Source organism: Anomaloglossus baeobatrachus, chromosome 6, assembly GCF_048569485.1.
Source record: "Anomaloglossus baeobatrachus isolate aAnoBae1 chromosome 6, aAnoBae1.hap1, whole genome shotgun sequence".
Lineage (NCBI taxonomy): Eukaryota > Metazoa > Chordata > Amphibia > Anura > Aromobatidae > Anomaloglossus > Anomaloglossus baeobatrachus.
Genome location: NC_134358.1, coordinates 354,966,307 through 354,979,927, shown reverse-complemented (window position 1 = coordinate 354,979,927; position 13,621 = coordinate 354,966,307). Strand labels below are relative to the sequence as shown.

The window sequence follows — 13,621 nt, the reverse complement described above, 5'->3', positions numbered from 1 at the left end:
GCATGGGTGCAGTACTCAGTGGTGCCTGACCAGGTCAGGGGCGCCACAATAGGAGGAGTAGTCCTGGGGGGAGAGGACTATAATAGGAGGAGTAGTCCTGGGGGGAGAGGAGTATAATAGGAGGAGTAGTCCTGGGGGTGAGGAGTAGTCCTGGGGGGAGAGGAGTCTAATAGGAGAAGTAGTCCTCGGGGGAGAGGAGTCTAATAGGAGGAGTATTCCTGGGGGGGGAGAAGAATAATAGGAGGAGTAGTCCTGGGGGGAGAGGAGGATAATAGGAGGAGTAGTCCTGGAGGTGAGGAGTATAATAGGAGGAGTAGTCCTGGGGGGAGAGGAGGATAATAGGAGGAGTAGTCCTGGGGGGAGAGGAGTCTAATAGGAGGAGTATTCCTGGGGGGAGAGAAGAATAATAGGAGGAGTAGTCCTGGGGGGAGAGGAGGATAATAGGAGGAGTAGTCCTGGGGAGAAAGGAGGATAATGGGAAGAGTAGTCCTGGGGTGAGAGGAGTATAATAGAAGTAGTCCTGGGGGGAGAGGAGTATAATAGGAGGAGTAGTCCTGGGGGGAGAGGAGTATAATAGGAGGAGTAGTCCTGGGGGGAGAGCAGGATAATAAGAGGAGTAGTCCTGTGGGGAGAGGAGTCTAATAGGAGGAGTATTCCTGGAGGGAGAGAAGAATAATAGGAGGAGTAGTCCTGGGGGGAGAGGAGGATAATAGGAGGAGTAGTCATGGAGGTGAGGAGTATTATAGGAGGAGTAGTCCTGGGGGGAGATGAGGATAATAGGAGGAGTAGTCCTGGGGGTGCGGAGTCTAATAGGAGGAGTAGTCCTGGGGGGAGAAGAATAATAGGAGGAGTAGTCCTGGGGGGAGAGGTGGATAATAGGAGGAGTAGTCCTGTGGGGAGAGAAGGATAATAGGAGGAGTAGTCCTGGGGAGAAAGGAGGATAATAGGAGGAGTAGTCCTGGGGTGAGAGGAGTATAATAGAAGTAGTCCTGGGGGGAGAGGAGTATAATATGAGGAGTAGTCCTGGGGGGAGAGCAGGATAATAGGAGGAGTAGTCCTGTGGGGAGAGAAGGATAATAGGAGGAGTAGTCCTGGGGAGAAAGGAGGATAATAGGAGGAGTAGTCCTGGGGTGAGAGGAGTATAATAGAAGTAGTCCTGGGGGGAGAGGAGTATAATATGAGGAGTAGTCCTGGGGGGAGAGGAGTCTAATAGGAGGAGTATTCCTGGGGGGAGAGGAGGATAATAGGTGGAGTAGTTCTGGGGGAAGAGGAGTCTAATAGGAGGAGTAGTCCTGGGGGTGAGGAGTCTAATAGGAGGAGTAGTCCTGGGGGGAGAGGAGGATAATAGGAGTAGTCGTCCTGCGGGTGAGGAGTCTAATAGGAGGAGTAGTCCTGGGGGGAAAGGAGTCTAATAGGAGCAGTATGCTTGTAGAAGGATAAGGCACAGCCAATATAGTGGAGGTATATCGAGGTGCACTTGTTGGTTTCCAAACCGTAAGTCAATCAAATAGGTACAAGGCACTCTCAAGGGTTAATTTTCATAAATTTATTCCAAAAGTCTAAAACATGTGACGTTTCAGCCACTAGGTGGCCTTCATCAGACAACTGGTATCATAAACTGTCCAAAATTGGAGTGTCAAGGCAGCGGTGTCCACCGCTGCCTTGACACTCCAATTTTGGCCAGTTTATGATACCAGTTGTCTGATGAAGGCCACCTAGTGGCTGAAACATCACATGTTTTAGACTTTTGGAATAAATTTATGAAAATTAACCCTTGAAAGTGCCTTGTACCTATTTGATTAATAGGAGAATTATTCCTGGGGAGAGAAAAGAATAATAGGAGGAGTAATCCTGTGGGGAGAGGAGGATAATAGGAGGAGTAGTCCTGTGGGGAGAGCAGGATAATAGGAGAATTAGTCCTGGGGAGAAAGGAGGATAAGCATGGTATACATCAGGTAAGTATTCAAAGAGACAGTGCTGAGTCACTTGTTGGTCTCCTGCTGTGCAGCACGCATCAGCGTGTGACAGTTGTAGACCAACGATCTGAATGGGCAGGGAGCCGGCATACGCTAGTAACCATGCTACACAATATTACCCGATGTGTACCATGGTTACCAGCGTACCCCACCCCCCGCACGCACGGGAGCCCACACCAGCATACGCCGGCAACCCCAGCAATGCAAGGGTATGTGTCGGCTGGGTTGCCGGCGTACGCTGGTGTGGGCTCCCGGGGGTACAGCACTTACCTGGGAGTCAGTGCTCCGTGTTGGTTCGGGGAATGCGTGCGGGGGCGGAGCCAGAGCGAGCGTGCAATGCGTGAGGGGGCGGGGCGTGGCCGAGTTGCCAATGCGTGCAGGGGGCCGGGGCGAGATGCCAATCCATGTGGGGGACGGAGCATGGGCGAGCGGCCAATCTGTGCGGGGGGGCGGAGCCGAGGCGAGGCGAGCGGCTAATGAGACGCTTGTCACAGTAACGACAGAATTTTGGAGCAAGACAGACAGACAGACAGACAGACAGAATAAGGCAATTATATATATAGATATGAGTAAAATCTCTCCCATTCATTTGCCAGTGATGCTCGTGGTAATCCCTGATCTTTCACACTTTGCTCTGGTTGATTTTTTAGTAAAGGTAGCTTATGGTCATATAGATGTTGCAATCTGAACAGGCTGTTCAAACGTTATATCAGGTGTCTCCAACTCCAGTCCTCAAGGGCCGCCAACAGTGCATGTTTTCAGGATTTCCTTAGTATTGCACAGGTGATAATTAAATCATCTGCACAGGTGATGATTCCAACACCCATGCAAAGCTAAGGAAATCCTGAAAACATGCACTGTTGGTGGCCCTTGAGGACTGGAGTTGGGGACCCCTGCGTTATATATTTGTGTATGTGCCTACATGGTCGGATATATATGTATATTTGTTTGTATTTTTGTATACGTCTGGTATTTCTTCCTTTTATTGGGAGAGCCACTTTATATATTTTTCAGATAGATTTTGGACTTTACATGTTTGCAATTCAGATTCAACTTGTTCTTATATACATGTATGCATGCACATATGTGTTTTATTTTTTATTCCTTATATTTATTTCCATCCATTGTTACTACCATTTGTCGGGTTAGCGCTCCCAATGATGGGTGTATATATTTAGACAGATTTTTTGTAACATAGTATATCCTCTATTTTGTTCAGTCGTACTGCTGTTTGTATTGTTGTATGCTGTGCAGCACTCACCTGTAGGTGCACGTAATCATGAACAGCCTGCCCCTCCTTTGTGTCCATCTAAGGAGTCAGTCTATTTTAGTAGCTTTGGGGTATACATAGGACACTTATGATTAAGGACTCTTTCTTGGTTTTATGCTGAAGTCCGAAACGCGTAAAGCTCCCAAGGATTAACATCTTTTTCGGTTTTCACGGATGGTATATTTTAATATGTCAATTAAAAATTTTGATGTTTTTACCATAAGAAGAGGTTGTGCCGGATCCTTTCCTTTCCTCACCCATTGTTTATGACCGGTTGGGACTCACCGGTGGATTCCAGGCACTCGCAAGGATCAGCAGTACGGGCAGCAGGTGAGCTGAAGATAATCTTCTTTTCTCTATATAATATATGCATTTCCCCTTTTGTATTGAATTACTGAAATAAATTAACTTTTTGATGATATTTTAATTTATGGAGATGTACTTGTACCCATACAGTGTGTATGGAAAATATTCAGACCCCCATTAAATTTTTCACTCTTTGTTTTTGTCACGATCTCACCGTGAGCGGATCCAGGAAAGCGACGAGTGTCCGAAAGAAGAGAGGACCAACTGGACCAGAGGGGGAACCCGAACTTTCCCTTTAGCAGACGGAGGGGTTTGACTAGTAGCCCGCCGCAAGGCAGGACGCCAGGTACCACTCCCAGGGCAATAGATCGGGACTGTGGCAGCTGAGCAGGCAAGTGTGACAGCCGGACTGGGGAAGCAGAACACAAAGCAGGAACCTGAACAGGAATGGGCAGGGTAAACACCAGCAGACATCAGGCACGAGACACCAGGACTAGAACGTCAAGCATGGGTCCACAGGCATAGGTTATGGACATCGGGTAAGGCTTCAGGCATCGGGCAGAGGTCATCAGACACCGGACATCGGGTACAGCAAGCATGGACCACAAAAGGGCAGTGCAGACACGGGCTTGGACCACAGCAGAGTGATGTCGGCACATCAGGTACATCCAGACTTCAGGTTATATAAAACACAACTTTATTCTCAGGAAACGGAAGGACTTCGGATACATCACACGGCAGGGTAACAGGTAACACAGCAGGACATCAGGGTACATTACACGGCAGGAACACAAATACAGGACCAGGCTGGAGTCCAGGGGGATAGCCAGCACACTGGACTCAGGATCAGAAGACAACAGTCCTTCAGGACCATAGGACCATGCTGGAGATTGCCAGTATACTGGACTCAGAAACAAAAACCTCAGCTCTTCAAGGACACATTCAAAAACACAAACAGAATAATAATAATAATAATTTTATTCATTTATATAGCGATATTAATTCAACAGCGCTTTACATACATTGGCAACACTGTCCCCATTGGGGCTCACAATCTAGAGTCCCTATCTGTATGTCTTTGGAGTGTTGGAGGAAACCCACGCAAACACGGGGAGAACATACAAACTCCTTGCAGATGATGTCCTTGGTGGGATTTGAACCGAGGACCCCAGCACTGCAAAGCTGCAGTGCTAACCACTGAGCCACTGTGCTGCTCATGATACGAAATGTTCTGCCCCTCCTATCAGGGGGAGGAGCCTTAAATAGCTGGTGCCTCCGAGCAATAGGCTAGGGACACCTTAGCAAGGAGCACACATCTCCCTATAAAAGATAAGGAAGTGTGCGCGCACAGCCCCTAGGCTAGAGAGCAGGAAACCCCACACAACATGTGCAGAGCCTGCAGCCTAGGTGGGAGCAGAGCCAACCATAACGTGGGCATCCACTGGCAAATACAGCCGGAGACTGTACTTATACACGGCGGCAGAGAAGAGGGAAGAAGGTACACTTCACAAGGTACAGAGGGATGCCGGCATCCCTAGTATGCCGGCATGACAGTTTCATTGCAGCCATTTGGTAAATTCAAAAAAGTTCATTTTTTTTCTCATTAATGTGCACTCTGCACCCCATCTTTGACAATAAAAAACAGAAATGTAGACATTTTTGCACATTTATTAAACAAGAAAAGCTGAAATATCACATGGTCATAAGTATTTAGATCCTTTAATCTGACACTCATATTTAAGTCACATGCTGTACATTTCCTTGTGATCCTCCTTGAGATGGTTCTACTCCTTGATTGCAGTCCAGCTGTGTTTAATTAAACTGATACCGTGTTTCCCCGAAAATAAGACATCCCCCGAAAATAAAACATCCCAGGAGTTTTCAGGGAAGCTTTAATATAAGACATCCCCTGAAAATAAGACATAGCTACGGTCAATAATGAAGTGTCATGCAGCGGTGAAAGAGTTAAAGACACTGCAGGACACTTCATTATAGGCAGCGGGCACCCCCAGAAGAGAGAAGACAGAAGAGAGAAGACGGCCCGATCATACTCACCAGACGCCGACCGGGAGCAGGTGAGCGCATCAAGGTCCTGCAGCGGAACACACACACACACACAAACACACACACATATATAAGAACAGACACACACACATCAGATCACACTCACTCACTCTCACACACACCTCACACACACATCAGATCGCATCCACACACTCACAACATCCAGTGATATCGCTTGCTTCTCAGCGGCGATACTGTGCATGCAGTGACCTTCCAGGACCTGCCGGAGGATCACATGGCCGAAAGCATGTGGTATCTCCAGATGTTGTGATTGTGTGAGCGCGTATGTGCGATATCGTCAGTCTGTGTGTGAGTGTATGCAATCGGATGTATGCGTGTATGCGGTCTGATGTGTGCGTGTGTTCTGATGTGTGAGTGTGTGTGTGTGTGACTGTATGTGATCGGATCTGTCAGTGCCGGTAGGGGACAGAGGAGCACTGCGTGCAGCACAGCTGCTGGGACCGCCCACCGGAGAGCACAGGGAGAAGTGGGGTGTGTGTGTGAGTGTATGCGATCAGATGTGTGCGTGTATACTGTCTGATGTGTGACTGTGTGTGAACGTAAGCGATCGGATCTGTGAATGTCGGCAGGAGGCAGAGGAGCACGGCGTGCAGCACAGCTGCTGGGATCGTGGGGTGGGTGTGTGTTTGTGTGAGTGAGTGAGTGTGATCTGATTGTGTGTGTGTGTGAGATCTGATGTCAGCCAGATGCAGGGGAGCACAGCTGCAGGGAGATCACAGGGAGAAGTGTGTGTGTGTGTGTGTGTGTGTGTGTGTGTGTGTGTGATCTGATGTCGGCCAGACGCAGGGGAGGCGTGCAGTGTACCTGATGGGAGATCACAGAAGGATCTGGGAGCCATACAGACGCCCTGGGCTGGTAAGTATGACGATCCTGGGATGGGGGGGGTATGCTTTTTGTGGGGGGTAAACTTACCCCCAACCATGTCTCCTCGAGAATAAGACACCCCCTGAAAATAAGACATAGTGCTTTTTGCAGGGCAAAAAAAATATAAGACAGTGTCTTATTTTCGGGGAAACAGGGTAGGACTTGATTTGGAAAGGCGCACACATCTGTCTATACAAGACCTCACAGTGCATGTCAGACCAAATGAGAATCATGAGGTCAAAGGCACTGCCAAGGAGCTCAGAGGCAATTAATTGTGGCAAGGCACAGATCTGGCCAAGGTTACAAAAGAATTGTGCAGTACTTAAGGTTTCTAAGGGGTGCTTCACACACAGCGAGCTCGCTGCCGAGATCGCTGCTGAGTCACGCTTTTTGTGCCGCAGCAGTGACCTCATTAGCGATCTCGCTGTGTGTGACACTGAGCAGCGATCTGGCCCCTGCTGCGAGATCGCTGCTCGTTACACACAGCCCTGGTTCGTTTTCTTCAAAGGCGCTCTCCCACTCTGACACACAGATCGCTGTGTGTGACAGCGAGAGAGCGACAAATGAAGCGAGCAGGGAGCAGGAGCCGGCGTCTGACAGCTGCGGAGGCTGGTAACTAAGATAAACATCGGGTAACCAAGGTGGTTACCCAATATTTACCTTAGTTACCAGCCTCCGCAGCTCTCACGCTGCCTGTGCTGCCGGCTCCGGCTCTCTGCACATGTAGCTGCTGTACACATCAGGTTAATTAACCCGATGTGTACTGTAGCTAGGAGAGCAAGGAGCCAGCGCTAAGCAGTGTGCGCGGCTCCCTGCTCTCTGCACATGTAGCTGCATTACACATTGGGTTAATTAACCTGATGTGTACTGTAGCTAGGAGAGCAAGGAGCCAGCGCTCATTGTGCGCGGCTCCCTGCTCCCTGCACACACAGCTAAGCGGTGTGCGCTGGTAACTAATGTAAACATCGGGTAACCATACCCGATGTTTACCTTAGTTACCAGTGTCCGCAGCTTCCAGATGCTGGCTCCGTGCAAGCGCAGCGTCGCTTGCACGTCGCTGCTGGCTGGGGGCTGTTCACTGGTCGCTGGTGAGATCTGCCTGTTTGACAGCTCACCAGCGACCATGTAGCGATGCAGCAGCGATCCTGACCAGGTCAGATCGCTGGTCGGATCGCTGCTGCATCGCTAAAGTGTGAAGGTACCCTAAGAGCACAGTGGCCTCCATAATCCTTAAATGAAAGAAGTTTGGGACCACCAAATCTCTTCCTAGACCTGGCCGTCCAGCCAAACTGAGCAATCGCGGGAAAAGAGCCTTGGTGAGAGAGGTAAAGAAAAACCCCAAGATCACTGTGGCTGAGCTCCAGAGATGCAGTAGGGAGATGGGAGAAAGTTCCACAAAGTCAACTATCACTGCAGCCCTCCACCAGTTGGGCCTTTATGGCAAAGAGGTCAGGCGGAAGCCTGTTCTCAGTGCAAGACAAATGAAAGCCCGCAAAAGCTCAAAAGGGTGCTTCTAGTCAATACTGAAAAGGGTCAGAATACTTATGACCATGTGATATTTCAGTTTTTCTTGTTTAATAAATTTACAAAAATTTCTACATTTCTGTTTTTTTCTGTCAAGATGGTTTGCAGAGTGTACATTAATGAGAAAAAAAATGAACTTTTTTGAATTTACAAAATGGCTGCAATGAAACAAAGAGTGAAAAACTTAAAGGAGTCTAAATACTTTCTTTACCCACTGTATATATATCACAAAATTTAAAGTCCCATAAGGTGACTTGAATATGTGCTTTTAGATTGCATAGATAATAAGCTGATCTACTAATATAGTGAATTATTTGAGCCTCTCAAGGTTATACGTACTAAACTCTCCCCTCTTTAATCCATTATGAATTCAGCAGCACCTTGTGCCAGTCATTATAGTGGTTGCCCATTCGCTACAGAGTATAATATAAACTTATCACTCTCACCCACAAAGATCTGCATAATTTTGCAGCCCCCTATATCTCCTCCCTCATCTCTATCTATTACCTTACCCGTGCCTTCCGCTCCACTAATGACCTAAGACTGACATCCTTTATAATCTGAAACTCCTGCTTCCGTCTCCAAGACTTCTCGTGAGCTATGCCAATTCTCTGGAATGCACTAACAAGAACAATTCAATCAATTCTCAATACTCACAGTTTTAAGTATGCTCTAAAAATGCATTTCCTTAGACTGGCCTCTTACCTCACCCCACTTATCTAACTATTACAGTTTTGCCCTTACAAAATTTTCTTTCACGTCTGGTCTTTTTTATCATCTGTTTATGCCCTCCATGCACTTAATAGCACTCTGCACCTGTACTTCTACAAATACTGTCCGGTGACCGGTTCATACATGTATTCCTTATTTATTATATTTATGGCTAAACCATATAATAACAGCAATTTTTACCATGTACGTTTCGTGCCTCCCCTATTTCCTTTTAGATTGTACGTTTGTGAGCAGGGCCATTACTCCTTTTAGTATCTGTTGAATTGTGTTAAGGCTACTTTACACACTGCGATATCGGTCCCGATATCGCTAGTGTGGGTACCTGCCCCCATCTGTTGCGCGACACGGGCAAATCGCTGCCCGTGCCGCACAACATCGCCCAGAGCCGTCACACATACTTACCTGTCCGGCGACGTCGCTGTGACCGGCGAACCGCCTCCTTTCTAAGGGGGCGGTCCGTGCGGCGTCACAGCGATGTCACTGAAGCGTCACTGAACCGCCGCCCAATAGCAGCGGAGGGGCGGAGATGAGCGGGACTTAACATCCCGCCCACCTCCTTCCTTCTGCAGTGCATAGCAGCCGGGAGGCAGGTAAGGGGAGCTTCCTCGTTCCTGCGGCGTCACACGCAGCGATGTGTGCTGCCGCAGGAACGAGGAACAACTTCGTTACTGCTGCAGTAACGATTTTTAAGAATGGACCCCCATGTCGCCGATTAGCGATTTTGCACGTTTTTGCAACGATGCAAAATCGCTTATCGGTGTCACACGCAACGGCATCGCTAATGCGGCCGGATGTGCGTCACAAATTCCGTGACCCCAACGACTCCGCATTAGCGATGTCGCAGCGTGTAAAGCCCCCTTTACTCTGTAATGTTTCAAATTGTTTCTACATGTGTCCCCTTTGCAGAATATGTTCACGCTATATAAATAAAAATGTTTATTATTATTACTGACAGGTAGTCTAACAGATTTGCCTTTAAGGCTTTTGTCTGCCATAACAACCATTGGATCCTCTTAATCAAGTAGTAGGGAGTGGACTGAGTGAAAGGGGGAGTGATCTCTCATTATCAAAAGAACCGAGCAACAGCAGAACACAATGACACTGCTCAGTCCCTGTGGCTATGGCTGTACTAGCAGCGCGTAGTAAGCACAGTTCTATTAATATAAGCATAAGTGGAATGTAAAAACTTTACACTTATGAAGGTGTTGCGTGTCTTATGCTCTGCTTGGGTCACACTTAACTAATTTGTGCGTTCTTTTCCAAAAATATTTTTTAGTGGAAAATTGCATGACTGAAAATCATCTAATGCATTTTTACTACAATGTTTCCCCGAAAATAAGACCGTATGTTATATTCATTTTTTCTCCTAAAGATGTGCTTGGTGTTATTTTCAGTGGATGTCTTATTTTTCCATGAAGAAGAATTCACATTTATTGTTGAACCCCAAAAAATGAACATTTATTATATACTGTACAGTTGTTGTCATCACAAACCAGCATAACCAAACAAACTGTGAATGCTATCAAGAATTTCTTGTTACTACCATTATTTCCATGTACAACATGCCCTGGTGTTCTGTTCAGCGGGCATGGTTCCAAACAAAAACGTTGCTAAGTCTTACTTTCAGGGGAGGCCTTATATTTAGCAATTCAGCAAAACCTCTACTAGGTCTTATTTTCAGGGCATGTCTTATTTTTGGGGAAACAGGGGTACATTGCTGAGGGCCCACTTTAAAAAAAAAAAAAAATAAATAATTCTTAATAGATTTAGTGGTGTGATAAACATTTGTAATAGTGCACTGCTAACACTATTATTTCCTCAAATTATTGACATAACAAATAGTCTGAAAATATATATATACTTAGTCTATAATACCTGAAGGGAAGACCTAATTCTCTCTCTATTCATATGTCAAGAATATAAAAATTGGCCAGAAATCCCTTGCAGCATAAAGGTTGAATTTCTTAAAATGACAAAAAGGAAGTTTAAAGTTAATTTTCTCTTCTCGAAGTTAATACTGAAAAATAGCACAATACTTACATGGAAAGAATTGGGGCAACACTATCCAAGGAAGCAATTAAAATTCCAATTTCACAAATAGCAGCAGTCAACAACAAAGCCCATGTTGGTTCTCCATTGGCTTTTCCATGGCCAAACACCTAAAGAAAAAAATTGTAAAAATTGTAAAACCTAATTTCTAAAACGTATGCAATAAACTCAATTCTTTCCGGAGTGACAATTCATTGTACCTCACCTTTGGAATAATATGAACACTATTTTTTCTCGTATTACTGATATCACATAGATAATTTGAATAATGACATAGAGTATTTAGTCCATAATACCTGAAGGAAAGGCACAATTCCATCTCTTGCAATGGCTTGCAGCAAACGTGGAGCACCCGTCAAACTTTGAAGTCCAGCACCACAAGTGGAAAAGAAAGACCCAATAACAATTACCCAAGGAGATGGCCAAGCCAATGTACCTATTACAAGTTGGCCACTGACTGCTTCGCCAAACCTGCCATGCAAACATAGGTGATAAAGTTAGTGAAGACTATTTAATAAATCTCTGGTAATTTTAAAGTACAGGGTGGGCCATAAGTATGGATACACCCTGATAAAATGGAAGTGGTTGCTGATATCACCTTACCGTTTCTGGCATATTAGAACATGGGAGGGACAAAACATTTGAGGCTGAGTAATGCCCGTGGCGGCCATCTACAAAGCCACTATTTTGAATTCAACTTTCCTTTTTTAATTGGAAGGGGGTCATGTAACACATCAAACACATAGAATTGCACAAGAAAAACAATGGTGTGCTCATTTTTAATGTAGCTTTATTCATTATTTAGGTATTGACACGTTTGTGACATGGAACACCGACAGTAAATCACTAAAGGATGTGCTCAAAGTGCTGCCCATTGTGTTGAATTGTCAACGCGATTCTCTTCTCCCACTCTTGACACACTGAGAGCAATACCGCAGAAGAAATGCTACCACAGGCCTCCTATATCCGTTGTTTCAGGTGCCCCACATCATGGATCCTGGATCTGCGATATTGCTCTGGGTCAAGAGTGGGAGAAGTAAAGGTATAGAAGTAATCATCATAACAGGTACTTTACTGAGGTGATGTTACTTTGGGGTATAGAAACCTGCTGACAAGATCCCCTTAATCATACTGAGAATGGGGCAGATATTCACTTCGTTTTAAAAGCACAAAGTTTTTGTGATCAAATCTAAGCTCTTTGAAGCCTTCACAATTCCGAGGAAGAATAGTGTTTCTTCTCTAGACTTACACTGTAAATTGTTTGAATACAATTTCTTTCAATAATATTACTTACTTGTCACGTAGAAGGGCACCCTCAATGCAAGCACCAAATAGAACCACACACGAAAGATCTTTTTATCATTTAAGGAACAAAGCGAAGTCTGAAAAATAAATCATATTGTGGTAGTTGATCGAGGACCATGTGGTTGCACTTGTCCATCAGCCTCCTTCAATTCAAAAACAGCTTTTCCACATGTAGTTTTTTTTGTGAAGGAGGCTGATCAACAGGTTTGATCACATGCCCCACTATCAGCTGCCATTCTGAGAACAGGACAGCTGTGCATCTTGTGACAAAGATTTTAATAAATACCTCACTGAATACAAGAACAAATCTGACAATTTAAAGACGACAGATTCATAGAACAGTTTTAACCTATAACATGAAAGTTTAACAATATATCTTTCATTACAAATCTTTAGTTTTACTCAAATTAGTTGATGTAAAAAGGAATACACCCAACATACAAAACAACTACATCTAGTATTTGGTATCACGTCCATGATTTTTAAGGCCAGCACCACGTCTTCTAGACATGGAATGAACAAGTTGGTGACATATTGCAAAATCTATCTTTTTTCACTGTTCAAGAATGACCTTTTTAGAGAGCATCGAATGCGAAATGCTATTGAACTCGGCTCAAACTACGCTGCCTAGAGTCACTCTACTGTACTTCAATTATCTTGCATCTGTGAATCGGATCACAGGTTCTCCCTTGCCTGTTTGTGTGTATATTGAACTGCATTTGGATGTCATCCTAGTGCAGTCCGATGTGCCACATGCACCCGTAGACTTTTATAGGTGTGCATGATCTGAGATACGCTGCCAATCGCAGCAGGCTGATATTGTGCTCATGCCAAATCGGCATGACAGGATCATCGTACATCTGCTCTGCTCATTGACTAATGTTAGTTGTCCTCTTCACATGCCTATGTGACGCCGGCCTTAGAGTCTGGATGCTGGATGCTCAATTTACCTCTTCAGAATTCCTCATAAGAATTTCAGAAGTTTCAATTCAGATTAGGAGACAAACGTGCTCACTGAATCACTTCACTCTGTTCTGCTTCAGTAATGGCACAGATGTGTGTTTTGAATCATTGTCATGTTGGAAAAGTGCACATCTACAAACGTCATGGAGAAGATACTACCACCACTTAATGCCCTTGGTAGATATACATTTTTTTCTTAATGCATGGTGCCGACAGCAGTGAAACACAGTGGTGGCAGTGTCCTTATTTGGGGCTACCTGAATTTGTCAAAAGTCACTCGTCTCTATAGTCGATAAAACCTGTGTTCAAATATTTCTTGGCTTACTCTTTACAATTCAACTTACACTATGTGCAGAATTATTAGGCAAATGAGTATTTTGATCACAATTTTTATACATGTTGTCCTACTCCAAGCTGTATAGGCTTGAGAGCCAACTACCAATTAAGTAAATCAGGTGATGTGCATCTCTGTAATGAGGAGGGGTGTGGTGCAATGACATCAACACGCTATATAAGGTGTACTTAATTATTAGGCAACTTCCTTTCC

General features: G+C 45.2%; 1 protein-coding gene across 2 annotated transcripts in view; it reads right to left on the bottom strand.

Moving 5' to 3' along the window:
• SLC12A7 (solute carrier family 12 member 7) overlaps window positions 1-13,621 on the bottom strand; it is a 1,179,416-nt gene that overhangs the window by 471,084 nt on the left and 694,711 nt on the right. For both annotated transcript variants that reach the window (XM_075315005.1, XM_075315006.1), the window contains exons 11-13: window positions 12,101-12,158; window positions 11,103-11,277; window positions 10,798-10,916 (exon numbers count right to left, since the gene is read on the bottom strand). In XM_075315005.1, coding sequence (XP_075171120.1) covers window positions 10,798-10,916; window positions 11,103-11,277; window positions 12,101-12,158 — 352 coding nt within the window. The remainder of the gene's footprint in view (window positions 1-10,797; window positions 10,917-11,102; window positions 11,278-12,100; window positions 12,159-13,621) is intronic.